A 21308-nucleotide genomic window follows, 5' to 3' on the forward strand; every position below is an offset into this window, starting at 1 on the left:
TTATTTTTCTTTTTAGAGATACTATAGGTAAATTTGACCATTATGAGAACAAAAGCCGGCAATCTAAAATGTTTAATCTCACAACGTTCTGATGATGGCCAAAATTTTTATTCTTATGATTTCTAAATATGTAGACACAATGATTAAATATGTTATATGCACAGAAATTCTATTTTAACTGCATTAATGTCAAGGTTTGCATAGATAAAAGAGTGCACTCATAATATTTAAACTAAAATAAAATGGATCCAAATACTTTTAAGTCACATGACTTAATAAGGTTCAATTTAAGGTGGTTGGTTAAATTTTAAAAAGCATATCTTCACTTCTCAATACATATTTTTCCAGCTGGTTAAGTAATCTATATAATCTTTAATTCATAGGGTAATTAACAGATGTCTATTTACTTCTAATAATTTTCTTTCCACAGGAAATACATAACTCATTATGTACATTTACCTGATGCCCTTCTTCAAAGATAAACAATATTAAATTCATGGTAAGTGTAATTCATTATATAAATGCCTATCTCAAAAGATACTTAGTAACTTACAACGTTAAAATGCAACTATAAAGTAATCTTAACTCCGAACTATTGTTTAGATTTTCATAAAGTAGTAAACAGATATGATTCTATGTACAAAGGTGTCTAAAAATTTTAGCTACATTTCCATTGAAATATTTTTCTTATTAAAATATAAAAATTTATCTAGATTCAAAGATTTACAGGAATTGTTTCAAAATGTAACCATAAAGAAGAAGTCTAGAAGGAAAGGAAAAAAATTCTACAGAAAGAAAAGAAAAATTGGAGACTCCTACAAGGAAGAAAGAAAACATCTCTGGGTAAAAAGATCTTTATGTATAGAAGACTTTAATGATAGAAAGAAAAAAGAATTTTCTCAATAGAGGAATCTTTGTATGATTATATACAGAAGGTCTAAATAGGTGATGTAGAATGTTTGAGTAAATAGAGAAAAGATTTTTGTGTGGCTAAATTGGTTATAAATACATAGGACAACCAATTAAAAATATTTGAGGCTTTTCCCTAAGAGCAAATATTCATATGCTTATATAAACAAAAATTTTAACCTATATATTGAGATGACAAGAACTTCTTAAAGCATTAATCTACTCTCATTCCAATAGAATAATTACTTATGCCTAGTAAATTTTATTATTTAAAAAAGGACTAATTTTTAAGAAATTAAGATTCATACATTTTTGATTGAATGTTAATGTTTTAAAATACCACCTTGAGTTCTAAGTTTCAAACTTCTCTTTGAAAGCTAAAATTAATTGATTTTAAAACATCAATATAACTGCAATAATTATTACTAATTCTTCTATGCCAATTGTATCTCTGTTTCCTAAATATATAAATCCTTAAAATATAAGGTTTAAGAGAACATTTTACTAAACTGACGGTATACAAACTAGTTTTTATAATGGTCTCTTACCAACTCCTAATAATAACAAAATAATTAAAAATCTAATCATATGAATTATTCTTCTATATTTACATAAAGTAAAACATATATTATTACACTGAGAAGTAAACTTAGCTATATTTTTAAAAGACAATTGAGAGACACTAGCTTATTTAAAGGGTAACATAATGTATAAAAATATTTTAACGTCTTTTCTCAAGAAGGGATTAAAGATTCTCTTAATTTGTCCATTTCATATTTTAGATAGTTTATATTGACCCAAAGAATTACATACCAAAGTTTATAGACTGATATTCAAATGAAAAACTAAAATTAATTTCAAGATTAAAACATTTTATGTTACAAAAATTAAGAAGTATACATAAGAATCTCTTAGGGTTCTATTGTTCATAGTTAACTGCTGTTGGCATCTAATTCATAGCCTTCTAAACTGTTTTCTATACACATAGATATTCATATTTTATATAAATATAGGATCATATTAGTATTTTCAAAATTTATATAATCATATAAAACTGTATATATATGTATATGTATACATAAAGATTGTTTTGGCATAAGTCCCATAAGATGTCATTGCTGGGTTAATGCCATGTAAAATTTTAAAATGTTCTAAATAGTTCACTAAATTACTGTCCTGAGCAATACTACCAATTTACTTTTACCCATCAATATTTTAAGTACTGATTCCCCATAATGAGATCAACATTAGATTTAATGATAATAATTTTTTTCCTGAATGGGGGCATAAAAAGCTATTTACTGTTCTATTTTATTTTTTTATTATTAGTAATAAATAAATTTTTTTTCTTATGCTCACTAAACATATATAATTCTTATTCTAAAAAGATATCTATTTATGTCTTATATACCTTTTAGAGGCCAATCATACATTTGATAAAAGTTAAGCTTCCATTTATTATAATCTCTTTCCAAAACTCAATAATATTGGTTTTGATATGCCTAGTAAGTAACTCTTGCCAATTTTTCCAGCCATCTAAAGATAGTAAGTCTCTTCTTTTTATTGAAATACTTGTACTATACGAGGCCATTGTATATAGTTTAAGGCTAGTGATACTCTGACTTATATCAAAAAATATAAAATATATTAAACACAGTAAATTATTAAAATGCATGAAACAAATTTGGAGAGATATAGATCAGTAATAGGACTGTAGAAGAGGTTGCCTGGTACTAGGAAGAGAGCAGCCCAGAAAAGCAAAGATTGGCCCTTCTGTGGCCATCATCAGATTCTGTACCATAGGAAGAGTGACCTCAGTCCATAGAGACTGCACTGCCCATTCTCAGCAGGAGCTGAAGATATTTCAGAGACTGCCTTCTCTTCAGGAAGGCTGCTCAAATACACCTTTCAGAAAGTGCTTCCCTGACCATCACTGTTAAACTTCTCCCTCCTACACCCCTTCTGTCCCCTCCCTACAGCTCCTGACAAGCTGGAGACACATGACAGAGTCTCTGTGTCTGACTACCTCCTATCACCCCACTGGAATGTGAGCTCCTGAGCCAGGGGCTTTGCTTGCCTCCTTCACACTGAATTCTATGTCCCTACAAAGGTCCCTAAATATTTAATTAGGGAATGAATAGACCTCGGTTTCCTTAGCCCCTACAGGGGAGGTTGAGCCTCAGCTTCCTCCCAGTTATGAAAACCTGCTGAGCTTTAAATCTTGTGAGGTCATGTGTGCTTCAGATCTGGTGATAGGAATTCTGGTCATCTCAATGACCCCCAGGTATTTTTCCAAATATAGGGCATCAGTCATGGATGCTGAATGTGAAAGTGATAAACTCAGCCTAATTCCCTCTTAAGGTTGGGAGCCATCTTGCCACAAAGGCATAAAAAGTTAATTTTGGCTTTAGTATAAATTACTGCGATTTCTAAACTTGCTTGGAATGCCTGCCCATGCCTTGAACTCACCCACGCCTGGCTTTTTCTGACCAGATAACAACCCTTTCCAAAACTTAAGTAGCGCCTCATAAATTCTGGCTCTCCCTGGCCAGATAACAACCCTCTCTGAAGCCCTAATGACATCTCATAAATTCTGATGTCGGGACCAGCTAAAATATTAACTATTTTTTGTGTTATGCTTGTCACAATTTTGTTATCTGTAAGTTCTCAACACCCCCCACCCCTCTCCGTTTGTGTAACTTTCTGTGCTATAAAGCTATACTCTTAGCGGGCTGCAGGGCTGTCTTCTGTTCCCGTGGTTTTCGGAGAGAGAACAGCCCAGACCAGTTGGAATTATAAGCTTGCTTTAATTTGATTTCAGTTGGAGTTGGTGGTCTTTTCTTTGCATCCTGGACTAACAAAAGCAAGAAAGAAAAGAAAAAGCAAAGATCTCCCTTGATTTTAGCAGGCACAGTGCTTACCCCTCCCCTCCAGAGGCCACTGACCAAGGACACCCACTTACCTGTTCCACATGGACTTGGGAGTTGACCAGCAGGTGGACAACTGAGCTGGACAGGCCAATGTTTTTAATAAGAAATAGAGTCAGTGTCTCTTCATCTTTCAGGATATCCCGAATGCGTATTCCTCGTCCTATGTATTAATGAGAAAAACAACAAGGTGTTGAAGGAGAGATGGGTCAAAAAAAAAAAAGGAAACAGGTAGAGCTGGTGGGAAATGTTCTAACTTCGCACTCAAGGGAAGGCTCCATTCTTGGGTTCCCTGGGAGCAGTTGGAGGTCCATCCTCTTGCCTGTGGTCATCACCAACACAGTCACAGTATTTACTGTAGAAGCAGCTAGACAGAGTTCAGTGGGAAGGCACAGAAGGTGGGGAAGGATAGCCCAGGGTGGGTGTCAGATGCGTTGTGGGGTTGGTGCAGACAGTGGCTCTCAACAGGGGATGAGGGGTGGAGGAGGTAGAGCTGGGCAATTTTGTCCCTAGAGAATATTTGGCAATATCTAGAGATAAATTTAGTTGTCACAGCTGGGACAGTGCTCATTCCACAATACATAGCACAATTCCTCCCCAAATAGAGAATTATATGTCCCCCCCCCGAATTTTAATGGTGCTGAGGTTGAGAAATCCTGGTCTAGGATTGGAGGACATAGGTCATTTGTCCACAATGTAGTTGTCATGGGGTAGAGGACCCTTCTTGGAGTTTCTGTACTCTCAGCTCAGGCTCCAAGCTCAGGACACTGGTGTGGACAAAGGGGTTGGGGTATGATGGGCAAGAAAGGCTTCAAGTGGAAAGAGGAGAGCCAGCCTCTTGATACTGTTGTTGGGTTTTTGTTTGTTTCTTGTTTTCCACTGGGGAGTAGAGACCCCTGAGGGAGTCCCTCCATCCCTCCTCCCTGTTGTTGCTTCCTACCAGGGCATCCAGCTCCTCCTATCTTCCTGTACGACCTCTGTGTCTGCACGGTGGCCACAGCCTGGCCTCCCCGCCCTTTGCCTTTCCCTCACCATGCACCTTTCTTCTGCTGCACTTCACCCACAGCCACCCTTGGGCTCGTGTTCTCACCCCATCCTGCCTGGAAGCCTTCACAATCCTAAAGTTGAATATTTCACTCTCTAATTATCAATCCTTTCATCTTGCTCATGTTCTCAGTCACTTAAACAGGGTCATGGAATGCACCGAGGCCTCTATTCCCTGCTTTTCTATTCCCTTCCACCCCAGCTCCTCTCAGTACTTGTGACTTCTCAAGGATCTTTCTGCAGCCTGGGCCTGGTGCATATAGTACAATCACCTTCTTCAACCTCCTTGCCTCCTTGACCTCCTCTGGTGCCTCTCCCCAAGCTCCCATCACCCAGCTCTCCACCAGCCCTGCCTCAGGGCCTGGATGCCAAATATCACTGGGAAAATTGTACAATTGTACATTTTAATATCGTGGTAAACATGTGGTCTGTGACCTCCACTGCTCCTCAGTGCTCCTTAGCATTGTCACATGATTCTGATTTGCTGTCCCCCTGGGACTGCACACCTTACCATACTCAGCAAATCCCTGTTCCCCAGCGTCTAGCCCTTGATTCAACAAGGGCTTCTCAGAGCACCATCTCTCTCAGTGTTTTTCTTTTTGTCTGTGGACTCACATGGGGTGGGACCCTTGGTGCCATTCCTGCCCAACTTCCTACCTTCTAGGCTGGTGCAGAGGAACAGGCATCTTAAGCAAGGCGATCCGCATCAGCCTTTGCAACCCATCTCTTCCTGCCTCCTCCGGTACCCTTTTCCATCAAACCCTCCCCCTGCCTCCTAGATGGGTGAGGCAGGTGTGAGGTCAGCGAACACTGAGAATGCTGAAGCTCACCTGCAATTCTTTCAGGGTGAGTCCGCAGGGTGTCCATGAGCTGGGATAAGGTGCGGAGCTCTATCCAAATCTGGCCAAAGTGCTGGCTTTCTGGTGCATTCATGAGGAGTTCTTGAAAATCTCGATACACTCTTGCCAAGCTGTAAGAACAAAAACCTCATCAAAAAAGAAATAACTGTCGTTTTCATAATATTATTAATACCTTGTGCTATTTGTTAAAATAGGGTGCTTAGCAACTATGCTGTGTCTATTTACAATACTGCCATGACAAAAGGAAAAAAGATGATTTTTTCTCTTTTCCTTTTACTCTCTTGCAAATGTAGGACAACAGATTGGGGTAGTGAGTGATTTGTCCAGTCCTACCTGGCAGGGCCAGGTAACTTGTTAACGCCATGCTGTCTATATCACTTGTCCTGAGAAACTTTAAACATGGTAAAGCTTTTTAGAATATTGATGTTGGTATTACTGGAGGTTCTTCCAGCCTTCTCCCACTTCTCTGAGACCTACCCCATATCCATTTATGGGGGTAGGCTCTGACAGCCATGCTTCATCCACAAGGAACCCCCAAGCACACACACATACGTACCCCTTCACTGAGGCTGATTGGACAGGGAGAATAAAGTTGAGACAACCAAAGGACTCAGGGTGCTCTTATGATTGCTCAAGTTAAAATGCTGAGAACTGGGTGATTGGTACAGCCTGGCCTTCTAGGAGGAGGGGAGACTGGTCCATGGAGAGAGGTGAGTGTATGGATGAACAGAGATAGGCCGAGAGGCTGGACCTCAAAGTTCAGTCTGGAAGAGCAGAAGAAGCAGCTCTTGCCCCACCTCTCCTGAGGCCTGCCTTTACCCTTGAGCAATGGAACCAGTGGCCCATGGACTGAAACTTTACTTGTGAGAAGGTCTAAATCATGTATCCAAATCATGTATTTCTTTCTGGACCTTAAGCTGACTGGAATGGGTTCTGTGCCTTGCAAGTAAAAATACCTTGAATAAGTCATTATTTCATCTATAATGTGCATATGAAATGTGAACCCTGCTTTCCTGGTTCAAGAACAGGTGGAGTCTGGAGCCCCCTTCTCACTCAGGGGGTCTACCCTAGAAGATGAATGAGCATGAGACAGTGAACGTGTCACAGCAAGGGATTGTCATCAGATTCCAGGTCACATTTTGGGAATATAAGAACAAAGAAATCATGTCCATGTGGACTCTATTTGAATATTCTCCCCAAGTGCCCTGCCAGCTAGTAGAACGCTTCAGGAAAGAATCCTCCTGGGCCCTGAAAGGTCAGGGGTTTACCAATCCACGAGGCTCACTTTCAGTACTACAGGCTCTGTGTGTGCAGACACATGCATCTACTCCCGTGCATGCGGGGAACATCTTGGTACTTACATGGAGTTGTTGTAGTTTGACACAATTCCTGGAGATTCTCCTGGGGTGGGGCTTTGAAAACAAGGATTGTTCACATTGCAGAAAATCCCCTGGAGCCATGGCAACATTCCTGCTGAGGGCATCGCCTTGTTGGGAAAATGACCTTTGAAACAGGAAATGAAGACAAGAAGGGTTTAGTTATGGAGACCAAGCAGGACTCAGGCCCTAGGAGCAGGGTCCTTTTGGGGAAAGAGTAGGGCCCCTCTGGTGCTCTGCTTTATTCATGGCTTAAGAAGCAGGAGCATTTAACATAGGCCAGGCCTATGTGGGTTGCTGCAGCCAGTCTGTTCTCTCAAGCTCTGGTAGAGTGAGGAGACAGATAAATGTTGTCACAGAGGCATGGACAGAAGTGGGGGATTCAGATCACTCTGTGGTAAGAGGTGTGCAGAGGTGTTAGCTCAAGGAGGCTCCACCGGGCTGCTGGTGCCTGAGGAGAGGAGGCCCCTGTCTTCCTTCCACACTGTGTATGGAGCACCTACCCCCCACACACGCTGCAGTGTTGCCGAATAATGGCTCCTGGCCTGGAATTAAGGTGAGGAATTAAGAGTTTGCTGGACAGGAGGCTGACTGAGAGATGGAGGATGGAGACTCATGAACAGAGGTCAAAGACCAAGACCAGGGGACCAAGCAGTTTCCAAAACTTTTGAGGTCTCCATATCAGAGGCATCTTCTCCCTTCAGAAGGTGAGAGCTTTCCAAGAGGGTGATAGTACAGAAAGAGCTTCATCCACAAGGTTTATTAAAGGTCCCCAGATACATCAGGGATTCAAGAAATAATATTTTAATAAGTATGATTATATAGCTTACCATCTCCTCATTTTTCTCTAACGTTATGTATAATGTATCCCTAAATCTATTTTTTTCATTGAAAAATATACTTAAATTGGTCTAAGTTAGAGAACTCAATTGTAGCCTCTTTTTTAAATGGGTAAGAGTTTAGGTATATGTTAAAAAAAAGATTTGCACATTATTTCCATATTATGTACACATATTTGCTTAGAATGTGTAAGACTCAAAATTAGAATTTGTGTAAAACTGATGGATCTATTTCCTGGTACATCGATAAGCAGAGGGATCCCTGTGCCCCCATTCCCAAGACCTTCCTGAATGACAGGCCCTGCAGAGTCTCCCAGGATGCTCCAGGCTCACATTCATGATGACTGTAGAGCGGGTTGGCATTCCTCAACCAGATCAAGACCAGAAACAAAGATAAAGGCCATACGAGTTCCACCACAAAGCGAATCTGGAGAAACAAAACACAGAGAAAAAGACCAGTGGCACTAATATGTACACTTCTCTTGGCACTGTCTGGCTGTAGGACTTGGCTTGTGGTAGGGCTATGTGCTGCACGCTTTTGCCAACTGACAGACCACATAGACCACAGTGGTCCCATAAGATTATAATGGAGTTGCAAAATTCCCATTCCCACCTTTGTAGCATTGTAGTGTGGCACATTGCTCACAAGTTTGTGGTGATGCTGGTGTAAACCAACCTATGATGCTGCCAACTGCAGAAAAGTATAGCACATAAAACTATGTGCGGTACGTAATACTTCATAATGATAGCAAATGACTATGTAAATGATTTATGTATTTATCACTATCCTTTTTTCATTATTTTAGAATGTACTCCTTCTTTTTTCATCCATTCATTTATTTCTGTATTCATTCAATCATTGTTTATTGCATGTGCAGGTTCTTGGGGTAGAATCATTACCAAAAAATCCCCTGCTCTTACACAAACTCCTGCCAAAAGGTATCAAAATATTTCTATTGAAAAAATATATGGTTTTCAGTTGTAGATGGACTGCAATATCTTTGATTATTTATTTTTATGTGGTGCTCAGGATTGAGCCAATGCCTCACATGTACTAGGCATGTGCTCTACCACTGGGCTACCACCCCAGGCCTAGAGAGAGCTCATTCTACCCATACTAAATGTTCTTTGTAAGACAGTGTGTGGGGTTGCAGCAGTAGCTGCCTCTTAGATCTCATGCTCACTGGTCTCATGATTGTATTTCTGTTGTGCTTGATTTAATCTTGGGTTTAATCTTGTGTCCTTTGCCATGGCCTTAGGAGAAACAGACTACAACACACACACACACACACACACACACACACACACACACACACACTCCACTATCGAGCCATATAGCATAGTAAGGACATACCATTGAGCTTTGTGTAATGACACTCTGGTGTTCACACAATGATGAAATCTCCTAACAAGGCAGTTTCTAGAATGTGTCCCATTGTTAAGTAATGTATAAATGCATTGACCTAAAGAACTTCCTGCTTTTATTTCTTGCTCCTATACTCCCTCTACTTTGATTTATTATACAATCAGTTTTTGGGTTTTTTTTTTGTATCTGGGATTGAACCCAGGTTGGGTTTAACCACTAAGCCATATCCGCAGCCCTTTTTATATTTTATTTAGAGACAGGGTCTCTCTGAGTTGTTCAGAGCCTTGCTAAGTTGCTGAGGCTGGTCTTGAACTCTTGATCCTCCTGCCTCAGCTTTCCAAGCCCTAGGATTACAAGCATGGTCCACCACACCTGGCCACCAAACAGCTTTTGTGTCCAGCTGGGTTTTACTCTGTGTCTAATTTAGAAAACAGCATAATGCAAGACTAATTATAAAGGGTCATGGAGGTAATGGGCTTCAGTCTTTACAGATGATGCTATACACATAGATGCAGATTTTGATTCAGTAGGCCCCAGCAGATCTTGTATTTCTTGCAAGTTTTCAGGTAATTTGGTGCCATGGGTTATAAAGACCTTGTTTTAAGCTGTTATTCTGCAGATGAAGAAAGAAACTCAGAGAGGGCAGGTGATCTGCAGTGTCACATCAGCAGTGACAGCACAGGAGCCAAAATCCAGTCTCCTGCTCCCAGGGCCAGTGCTGTTTCTGCACTTCCTTGCAGATTGAACAAACTGCACCACCCAAAAGTTGTGTACTGGCTTTTCGCCTTCCATTCAGGATCCTCCAGGTGGGGAGCGGGTTTAGCAAGATAGTAATGTGAGTGACATGTGCAAAGTATGAAACTGGAAGTTGTTTCTGGTGTCTTCACCAAGGAAATGAGACAACCAGTCCAGATTCTCCACTTATGACTCCTCCTAAGACAATAGTTTGCAATGTTGGCTTTCTCCGAAGTGAGTTGTGCTGCCTTCCATGGAGTGACATCTTCCTGGGGATGGTCTGGAATGTTAAAAACTGGTGATGATTTGGGAGTGTGCAGATCTAGGTTACAGCCACTTTCAGGCATGCTCAACCTCTGGGCCTCCGTTTTCTCATCTCTGAATTAGTACTATTTTGTCTTACAGTGTACACTGAGGATTAAGAGTAGATCACTCTGGGACCAAGTTTTATCCAGCCTCTTCTCTCAGCTACGAGATCTTGGGTAATCTGCTCAACTTCTCCAAGCCATGGGTCTCATTTAAAAAATGAGGGTGATAGGAGAACCTGCCACCCAGAGGAGTTGTGATAATAAAATCAAGAGCCCAGCACAAGGTAATCTTCAACAAACATAAACCATTGATCACTGCCTCATAGGATTGTCACAAGTGTCACAGGGTCACTGTAGGTGACAGCACATTGTAAAGACAGATGAGCAAGAAAACGCAATTAAAATTGTTGGAACCTCTTAGGCCTGCCCTCCATGTTCATTCCAGTCTCCTCCCTTTCTCGATCTGGAACTGCACACTCGCCAGTTTGAAAACATGGGCTTCCTGAGAAACAGACCACACACTGTCTCCTGATCCTTACACAGAACAGGGCTTGCACAGAGGGAGGGATGAGTCCCAGTCTGCCTCCCTGTCCCACACTGTATATTTCATCTCTCTATGATATGCTAGTCCCACCCTCTCTCATCCACTCACTCAGGCTCTCCAGTGTTTTTGAAGTGTCCTGTCTGAGCAAGGCATTGTGATTCAAAGTTCATTACAGTGGGAGGCAGATCAGAATCCACCTTCCTTCCTTGGCCTTAAGACTAGCACTGCTCTACCTGGTTTCCTTTCCACATCTCTGAAGTAGGGCTTTTGTTTCTGTCTGTAAGTCAAATAATCACCTTCGTTAACCTAGATCAGCAGCTCTCAGGGTCCTACAGGCTGGAATCACATGGGGACCTCAGTTCATGCCCATGGGACATCAGGAAATTTTTTTAAACACCTCTCAGGTCATTTCAATATCCAGCCAACGCTGAGAACCACTGGTCTAGGTAGTGGTTGGTGATTTTGAACAACATGGGTGGAGTGGTCAGTGGGACTGTGCTGTCTGTAGGTGTGTGACTTGGAGGGGCTGCCCCTCACTTCCCTTCTGCACAAAGCCATTTCTTGCCCAGGCACAGGTCTGTTCTCACAGCAGCCTCTCCTCCCTCCTCCAGAACTGTGCTCCAACCCCACCCCAGAGCTGCATCCTTGGTCTTGAGGCTCAACTGTGCACAGTCATACCCTAGGGAGGAATTCCACAGTGTAACTAATAATGTGTTTTCAGAGCTGCTTGGACTTCCCCTCCCCTTCCCTTTAAACATGTCTGTAACTTTAATTAAGCCCAGTCGAAGTTCAGAAGGGGTTCGTGGAAATTATTTTGTTCTCTCTCTCTCTTTTTACTGAATTGGTGTTTCCTTGTCCTCTCTTTATGTGTGTATCTGTATGTGCGTGCGCACGTGCACACACAAGCATATGTTTTCCTCCACCTCCTCTCCTCCTCTGGGAACCATTTGGTCTATTAGTAGGAGGACAGGTTTCTGGCAAGGGCAGAGTTGGGCTTGTTATTTAACTTAGCCAGTTAGATTTACTTCCCTCCCTGTCTGTTTTCAATTTAAAAGGGGGTAGCCAGGGCTTGAAATAGCTGCACGGTTCCCCCTTGTGCACTGAGAACCCGGACAGGACTCAGCCTGGTCAAATACCACCCAGGACCTGGCTGCTGCACTAGGAGCAGACTGCCCAGCGTCCTGCATCTGCCACATTCTCTACCTCTGACGCTGGACCCAGAGCTGAAGTCCACACCAGATGCCCAGGTCTGGAGTCCATGAAATGATGAGCACCCTACTCTCACGAGCCCTCAGGTCTTTCCCAAATATCCTGTCCTGACCTGGAAGGTAGGACCAGGGACAGACACCAAGGGGCCCTAGACTATGAGCTCTCAGGGCCAAGAGACATAACTAGTCATCTTTATAAACCTTCCCTGATGCTCTGCCTAGTCCACAGCCAGTGTGGGCCAACGTGTGTGTGTCTCATGCAGTGGGAGCAATCTCATCATGCTGAAGCGTGAGCTCCTGGGGAAATTGGGTCTAGCTTCTCACACAAGGTCTCCTCTGAGCTCCCAGAGCTCACCCGCACACCAGCTAGGGACTTCCTTCAACTCCATAGCTGCACTCAGGATTCTGCTCAGTAATTAAGCATGGGAACATCCTCTTGCCTGGCTCTGAATTCCATGAGGGCAGGGGCCATGTCCAGTTTACCTTGGGTCAGGGCCAACATACACCCTCATCTTCCAGGGCCAGTATTAACTTACATTTATTGTTCTGGTGGATGATAAATGATCTGCACTCATCTTGGTGATCTCTATGCCCTACCCGTTAGATAGTGGTGGTTACAAGGGGACAGTGCAGTGAGATGGCCATGCCTGCTGTCCTGGAGTCATGGACTGAATCCCAGGTCCAGCTAACCAGTTACCAACCCTTCCCAGAAGTCTCAATTGCCTCATTTGGACCCACAGGGAAAATCAAGCTCGCTCTCCTGGAACTGTTGTGAGGATTCAATAAAGCAATACGCTTAGTACTATGCCAGGTGCTTAGTAACACTTCTCAAAGATACTAACAAGATAAGAAAAAAAAAGAGTGTGGGGAGGAGGAGAGCTAGGACCTGAAAATGATCTTCTTATACTCTGGGCATTGGGAGTGGAGGCATGGGGAAAATTGTTATCTGTTCTCACTTCTCATTCTTGCTCAGCTCATAAAAGTAAACACTTAAAACCATGGAAGTTTAAGGAATTAAAAACTTTGGAGCCAAGTTATGGCCTGGTGTGTTGTACTCTTCTTAGAGTCACCATTTTCTAGAGGCAGAAGTTTCTAGAAAAGCCAAAAGCTTTGGCAGGAGACACAGACCCCTCTCAGAGATAATGACTGTCTCCCTCTTACCCAGAAATCCTGGAAAATTCTGGAATATGGTAGCCAGCTTGAGGCACACCAGAGATCTCTGTTTCCAGGGCATTAGGATGGCATCAGATGACTGTCAACCCAGACCTATGTCCAGCCCTGACAGATGGCCCTGAACCAAGGTTCCTGGCCTGCACGGCTCCATCCCCTTGGAGCACACTGTGGAGATTTCAGAACAGGAAGAGACCGACCAACAGCAGGGAAGGAGAGCAGAGATTGTGAGGGCACCTGGGCCAAACCCAGGGTCTGGAAGTAGGGTTGTGCTTTGTAACAGCAGCGTGCTTGCCACAGCAATGGAATCATTGCAGGCCAGTGGCTACAGTCCTCTGTTTTGTGTTCTTTGAGAGCCACAAAGGGGACATTGAGAGTAAAGTGAACTGAGAATCTTAATTCATTATGACTAAGAGAGAAAATGTGAAAAATGGCAGAGTGGAGTTTCCCTGGCAATATATAGACATATGCATCAGGGGGGCAGGGACTAGATGCTTTTATTTGCCATTGTATACTCAGTACGGGGCACCATGCCTGGTGACAATTATTTGTTGATGGAAAGAATGAGAAAAAATGATGAATAAATTGAAGAATGAGTCTTGTTCACATTTTGTCAATATTTTCACTCAAGAAGGGAAGCTTCTGGAAGAAATCAGTTTCTGATCAAGTGTCTGGATTCCTGGTGTAGTGGCACCCCCTTTCTCCACAGAAAAGTCCTAACTGGGCTTCTCCAGAAATCTTCACCACGGCTGATTTTAGGACTGTCAGCAAAAGAGTCTCTACAAACGAGTTCAATGTAGATAAACTTCCTATTTTCATGTTGCACTGTCTTACTTTCTTACTTGGCCACTGACCAGGAAGAAATCAGCACTCCAGGTGCTGGACACCCTCTACTAGTTTTTCACAAACATGTATCCATATAATAGTTTGTAGAAATGTTTAAACAAGGCAGCCGGGGGCTTCACAGAGATCTCTACATTTCTAAGATAAGAGAAGTTACCAATTGGGCTCCATGGTAACAGCTGGCAGGGGGAGGATAGAAAGGGAAGAAGAAGCTCCCCTTCTTAGATGTTGTCTTTGAAGGGTTAACTTGCCCAGAACAGTGAAAGAAAAAGCTGCTTTTATGTGAACTTCTGCAGACTGAGAACTTCTGAGCCCTTCCCATGACATGCTGAGTATAAAATTCTGAAACTAAAAAAAAAAAAAAAAAAAAAAAAAAATTCTGAAACTACCTGAACTCGGGGTTCAGGGGATTGATTGGTTACAGCAAAAGCAATGCCCTCTGAACCTGGCTACAGCCAAATAAAACTGTTTCATACACTCTTAGGGGCCTTGCCTTGTCTGTCCCTACAAAACTGGGGGCCAAAAATAACTTTAAGGCTAATTTGAAGTGACACCTGCTTTGACAAAAGAAAACAGCCTGAGGACAACTGTGTGTCCCCACCCCCACTGCCTGTGGCCTGTGTCCTGTGCAAGCCACACACAGGCCTCTGAACCATCTTGTGCATGGTTGGAGTGTGTCTCTCCCTGCTCCCCTTCCTGCTAGTTGTTAAGCTATTGTTCCCTATCTCCACACTCACCAGGCAGGGATCCCTCAACATGGGGGCCTCAGAGACTCTGCAGCAGCCTCTGCACAAATCCAAATTTCAGCTCCACAGAACTCTGGTCTTTGCTTCCATCTTAATGATCCCACTTTCTTCCCTCAGTCCTCAGTCCCAGGAGGTAGTGGAGTCCTGCAATTCTACCTCCAGGATACCTCAGAGTTTTCTTTTACAACGCAGCTGCCGGCTTCTAGCTAAGCTAACACCTTTCCATATTGAGCCCTCTCTGACCAGACCCTGGCAAGGTATTCACTCGGGTCTTCAGATGTTCCACAGTTGGCCCATTTCTTCCCTAACATTCCCCCTGAACCCTTCCCCATCCATATTCCCATCCTGAACTGAGGTTTGGGGCAGACACTGTTCCCTTCCTCCCTATGGCCAGTCTTCCTCCCATGGCTGACTGGCTCAGTCTTTCTAATCTCAGCTCTCTCCAGCCCTCCCTCCTACCCTCCCTTGTCCCACTTATCAGCTCCTTAAGTCACTGGCAGGACTCTGCAAGGCTGTGGTAAAGTACATTGTTTATAGTTACATATTCACTCCTCACCCCCCCTCCCAGATAAATTGCACTGAGGCCAGGTGCCATTTATACGTATGCTCTTGGAGTTCTCTGGTCTTCTGTGGCTCCTGGGATTTTGGCAATGCTACTTCATATTGCTCTGGGTGTCAAAATATACTTCAGATTTCCCCATCTACCAAAAAAGCCAGTCCAAGGGGTTAGTGTCTCATGCTTTTAGGTCCCTAGTACATCCCAACCCCAAGTCTGCTAACTGAAGAGGCTCAGAATATATATTCATTGAATCTAAGACACCATCAGTTGTAAGATGAGCTGTCATTTTTCTGTACCACGAAGAAAGAAAAACATGTTTGGTTAAAGTAACTTGATTGTGAGCTGCCTCCCAGTTTTGGAATTGTCAAAATGTGAAAACCCAGTGTGCCTCCTGGAATCCATGGAATAGCAATCCCTGGGCTGGGGAGCTAGTGGAGGGCATTCTTGTTTTCCTTTGATCTTGTTCTGCAGGACTTAGGGTTCTCCCTGCTATGTAGGGTGGATACTCCAGAAGATGGCGGACTGGGCTGACGAGTGTGAAAACCAGGGGAGTGGGGACAGGGATGGGCATGCAGTAGATTCATCTGTGTGTGTGTGTGGTAGGGGCATATTTTAATGTGGCCAGGGACAGAGCAGCATGTCATCCTGTGAAGGGCACATGTCACAGGCTCACAGAGGAGTCACACAGATAAACACTGCTTCAGGGCTAAATGGCAACGCAGAACGCTCTCCTTCCCCCACTGCACCCCAAGCTTCCAATCTGTTCACTTGCTCCACACCTCACTTCTAGGACACAGACGGTAACACGTTACCTTTTGCCTTTTCCGCAGGGTCCAGTTCTTCCAGAGCAATAGTCGTATCTGTCTGGCGAAGCCCATGCTGGTGACCACCCAAGGACAAGGGGATGGCGTGGAGCAGAGGCTAACAGGTCAGGGTCAGGTTTCGGGTTAGCGATGGACATGCACCTTCAGGCTGCTGTGTCCTTCTGTTGGTGATTAAAGGCTAGTTTTCCTCTCCAAACATAATCCCTTTTAATTCCACCTAAGCCCTTTGTTGGGGAGAGGAGGCAGATACCATGCTTGGTTCCTTTTTAGGAAGAGAAAAGGAACACTAAAGACACACGTGATTGGGCACTGAGTGGGGACATCTGATGGGAACCAAGTGCCTTGGAGATGTCCTTCATCGGGGGCCTCTGGGATTCTGGAGGGGACCACCTCTGGATATATTTGGCCTTTAAGTTTGGGACAAGATCTCCTTGTGTAACTATAGGTTGGGCATTTTTCTCTCAGCCCTAATGTGAGATGGTATCCAGGGTTTGACTGCCCTTTTCAAGTCTCATCAATTCACTTGCCAGAGCCGAAGTTTCTTCTTTCTTTCTTTTTTCTTTTCTTTTTTAAATATTTATTTTTTAGGTGTAGTTGGACACAATACCTTTATTTAATTTATTTATTTTTATGTGGTGCTGAGGATCGAACCCAAGCCCTTGCATATGCTAGGCGAGCGCTCTACTGCTGAGCCACAACCCCAGTCCCTTTTTTCTTTTTTAACCCTTATCTTTCTCATAGTGACTTTAAGCCAGCTGATTAATTAGTCATGGCTTCCCAGAGCCATGTTGAAAAAATCCCTGGTCCCCTCCAGGCTCAGGCAGACAGAGTCCACAGTTGATTAGCAATGTCCGCACAGGTGTGGGTTGAGGAAAGGGGCCAGGTCTTGTCATTCTAGTGTGGCACAGGGGTGTTGGTGAATAGGTTCATCAGGTGGCTGGGTACCTGATTTCAAGAGACACCCCAAACAGAAGCCTCCCAGGTACGTCCCCATGGACATTTTGTGTCTCTCTCGTCAAATCTCAGGCTTTTTTTTTTTTCTCTAGACCCTTGAAACCACAAAGGGATAAAAAAGAACCACAGAATGCTGAACCATAGATTGCTGAGTTCATGAAATTTGTGATCATGTTGTAAACATGGGACATGAACTTGGATAATTAGGGCGCATGTGATAGAAGTCATAAAGGCTGTTGGGTGGGGCTTCTAGGGAGAGACAGATGGTTTCTGCTTAGGTTGTTTAAAAGGCTCCTTGGAAGTGGTGGCATTTAAAATACGCTTTGGTGAACTACAAAATAACATTTTATAGTAATATAGGATTTCCAAACTGCTTTTGTGTATTTTATTTTATCCTCCCTACAATTTTATGAAGCAGATATTTGCTCTGTTTCACTGATGAGAAACTTGAAGCCTAGTGAGATGAAGTACTGGGTGTGGGGTCACATATGATAACCTGAGTTCTTGAACAAATCTCTGCAAAGCCTGGGAGAAAGAAATAGCTTATTCTGCCAGGAAAATCAAAAGAAGTGAAGCATGGCTGGAGTGAAGGGGATGGAGGGAAGATGCTAGAAGAGGCTAGAAAGGGGGGAAAGGCTGAAAAGCATCATGATGTTGAGGATGATCGTGATTTACTCAACCAAGATTTACTGAGCATATCTGGAGTGATCTCTGATATGTGGAGGTCAGGACACCCCAAACAGAAGCAAACTCTGTGAAGAACCAAGACCTTGCTGCATGTTAAAAGAGTATGGGCTTTTTGCAGGAAGAGATGAAAGATTTTGATACAAGACTAGTCAGTTTGCTCTGGCATCAGTGTAGGGGTACACGGGGTGGAGGGGGAGAGTACAGAACCTGAGCAAAGGCAGTGATAGCCATGATGGAGAGAAGGGGAGGGATGGGGGTGACAGGCAGGAAAGAGACACAGCATGCTGGCTGACATGTTAGAAGTGGGCGGTGAAGAAGGAGAAGCCAACTAGAAGGACTGGGGCTTGGGCACTGGCTGGCAGGAAAGGAGACAGTGTTGCTCTAGAGGGAGGAGTGCCAGAGGAGGGCCAGCAAGGGCTGGGGGAGGAGGTGGGGGAGAAGAGAGGTTTGTATCTGACATGTTGAAGTCCCTACAATGACATCTGAGTGGAGAGATTCAGCAAGCAGCTGAGTTCTGGAGTTAGAACAAGCTTCTAGGATGGAGACAGATTTGGGAATCATCAGCATATAGGTGGAAGATGGAGCCCTGGGACTGATTGGCAGGTCACCCAGGAAGGATGCTCAGAGAGTGTGTGAGGTCACACACAGCAGACAGCTATGGATGGTGAAGGAATATGCTTCCTCCAAATTCCCAAAGCGAAGAAAAAGTTGTGGCCTCCAGATATCTGCTATGTAATGATGTTCTATCATAATTTATAAGTGGCCCACTTTTAACTGAGTTAGAAAAGATTCAATGAGCAGTTTGTTATTATTCAATTTGCGATTCTCTGATAGCATTATTCCAGCTAATTGGTGTTCATGCCTGAATAAAGTTTTGTTGATGTTGATGCTTCCTCTTTCTTCATTATAAAATATGCATAACACAAAATTCACTATTTCAATTATTTTAAGTATAAGTTAAGAGAATTCGTATTGTATAATCAGCACAACCATGCATCCCCAGAGCTTTTTAATACTAAAACTCCACACCCCTTAAACACTAACTCTTCATTGCCACCTCCCCTCAGCCTCTGGAAATCATCATTCTACTTCCTGTTCCTGTGAATTTGACTATTTCTGGTACTTCATATAAGTAGGAGCTTAAAATATTTGTCCTTTTATATCTGACTTATTTTAGTAATCATAATCTTTAAGGTTCATTCATGTTTTAGCATGTTGTCTTAGTTCATTCAGGCTACTATAACAAAATACTACAAGCTGGATATCTTTTAAATAGCAGAAATTTATTTCTCACAGTTCTAGAAGCTGGGAAGTCCAGGATAAGATGCTGGCAGATTCAACGTTTGGGAAAGGCCCACTTTCTGGTTCATAGATAGGATCTTCTAATTGTGCACTCATGTGATAGAAGGAATAAGGGCTCTCTCTTGGGCCTCTTTTATAAGGGCATAAATTCCACTAATGAGAGCTTTGTCCTAATGATCTGATCACTTCCCCAAAGTTCCACCTCTTAATATTATAGCTTTGGGGGTTAGATTTTAACCTATGAGTTTTAAGAGCTACTACATTCAAACACCCTTTCAAATTTCTTTCCTTTTTCAGGTCAAATTCTACTCCATTGTATGTGTATATCATTTTATTTATTCATTTAACCATCCATTGTCATTTCGGTTGTGTCTACCTTTCAACTCTTGTGAAAAATGCTGCTATGATCATGGGTATGCACATGTTTGAGTCTCTGCTTTCAGTTCTTTTAGGCATGCACCCAGGAGTGGAATTATTGGATCAAATGGTATTTAACATCTTGAGGAATTAGCATACTGTGTGCCATAGCACCTGCCCCATTTATATTTCTGTGCCCTGTGCACAGGTATTGTAGTTTCTCCCTGTCTTGGCCAACACTTGTTCTGCTTTGTTTTTGTTTTGTTTTATAACAGCTGTCCTCATGAATGTGAAATGGCATCTCAGTGTGATTTTGATTTGTATTTCTGTATGTTGAAGACACTCTTTCAATATTGTACCTATATTTAGGTGTGATAATTCCCCTCTCCCTGGTAACCAGTTTAAAAATATTATGTCAAAATAAAATCTGCATTCTCAGTTTTCTTGAATATTTCTGAGAGTTTGTCTAGTTGGTCCAGGATGCTACAGATGATGCCTGTACAATTCATTCCTATAGTTACTACTATTAACACGAGTTGACCTGAAATTCTCAGCTCATAATGCATAATACTTAGGGGGTAGATGAGCAAAGACTATTTAGGTATTTGGAGTCAAGTTAAAACCCACTGTGTTCAATCCTATAGAGCCCTCCACCTCAGAGTTTTAGACTTGGATGGATAATATTAATGCAAATATATGCATGAGGATATGTAGTAAGAGAACTTTCTAGACCAAATACAATAGCCATAGATAAAATCAAGTATGGCATGAGAAACAAATGCGTAGATGAAAAAGCATGAGTGAGAAAAAGCAGGGACAGATTGTATTGCATCTGGTTGATGGGAGAATAAGCTCCACTGCTCATTTTTAAAAATTTTTATTAAAGGCTTAAACTCAGAAAACCTGGTTCTAATTTGAAAGGTAATGTTTAAACTCTTTCATTATTCTGATGTATTTAAAACCCTATAAAATTATACAGAGAAATTATCTAGAATGTATGCAATTTATACCCAAACTATACAACATTTCATTTTTTATCCCAGAGTTAGAATAACAAAGTCCTATGTAAGACTGAATATACTGTCCAGGAAAAATGGAAGTGTAAGTAATATGCTCTGAACATGTAGGAACATATATTTACAGCCATGTTGAAATGAATTCTGGGTGTTTATGTATCAAGTGAAAAGAAGTCAAAGGTTTGCAGTCTGGTAAGGAGAGGTTCTGTGAAGGGCACTCTGTGGAATGCATTTCTCTTGGCAGTAGGTAGCTCTGCTGACTCAATTCTAAGCAGATTTCTTTAATCCTGGCCTCTAACTGGATCAGTGCAGTCTGATTTCAAGCATTATTATAGGACGTGCAGGGACAATGGTTACTGAAAGGGCTATGACAAACCTTTCTCTGGGAGTTGATTTTCCTTTGGTCATGATCAGAAACCCCATTCACCTGAGTGGAAAAGTGTTGAGAACCACCTCTATTTCAGGAGAGGGGACAAACTGAGTGTAGCTGGTGGTTCTCAGATGATAAACATGCCAAAAACTCCCCTGAGGGGTTTGGGGTATTGTTGTTGTTGTTTTTTAATAGGCTGCTTAGGAAAAGTGCTTAATTAGCTTACTATATTCTTTGTACCAGTTCAGAAAGATTCCTCTGGGTAATTTGAGGACACGGTCTGGAAGAGAATTTTCAGAGTTGGGAAGATAAACATATTTTAAAATCAGAAGATCTAAATGACAGTGTGATTACTCTTCACCTT

The 21308-nt window shown here is 42.5% G+C and overlaps 1 protein-coding gene across 5 annotated transcripts in view; it reads right to left on the minus strand.

Annotated features, from left to right (window-relative positions):
* LOC101965641 (retinal-specific phospholipid-transporting ATPase ABCA4) overlaps positions 1-16439 on the minus strand; it is a 129588-nt gene extending 113149 nt beyond the window's left edge. For all 5 annotated transcript variants that reach the window (XM_078026767.1, XM_078026768.1, XM_078026769.1 and 2 more), the window contains exons 1-5: positions 16247-16439; positions 8289-8382; positions 7102-7243; positions 5711-5850; positions 3872-3999 (exon numbers count right to left, since the gene is read on the minus strand). In XM_078026767.1, coding sequence (XP_077882893.1) covers positions 3872-3999; positions 5711-5850; positions 7102-7243; positions 8289-8382; positions 16247-16312 — 570 coding nt within the window. In that variant the 5' untranslated portion in view covers positions 16313-16439. The remainder of the gene's footprint in view (positions 1-3871; positions 4000-5710; positions 5851-7101; positions 7244-8288; positions 8383-16246) is intronic.
* Positions 16440-21308: the final 4869 nt, after the last annotated feature.

This window comes from Ictidomys tridecemlineatus, chromosome 11, assembly GCF_052094955.1.
Source record: "Ictidomys tridecemlineatus isolate mIctTri1 chromosome 11, mIctTri1.hap1, whole genome shotgun sequence".
Taxonomy (NCBI): Eukaryota; Metazoa; Chordata; class Mammalia; order Rodentia; family Sciuridae; genus Ictidomys; species Ictidomys tridecemlineatus.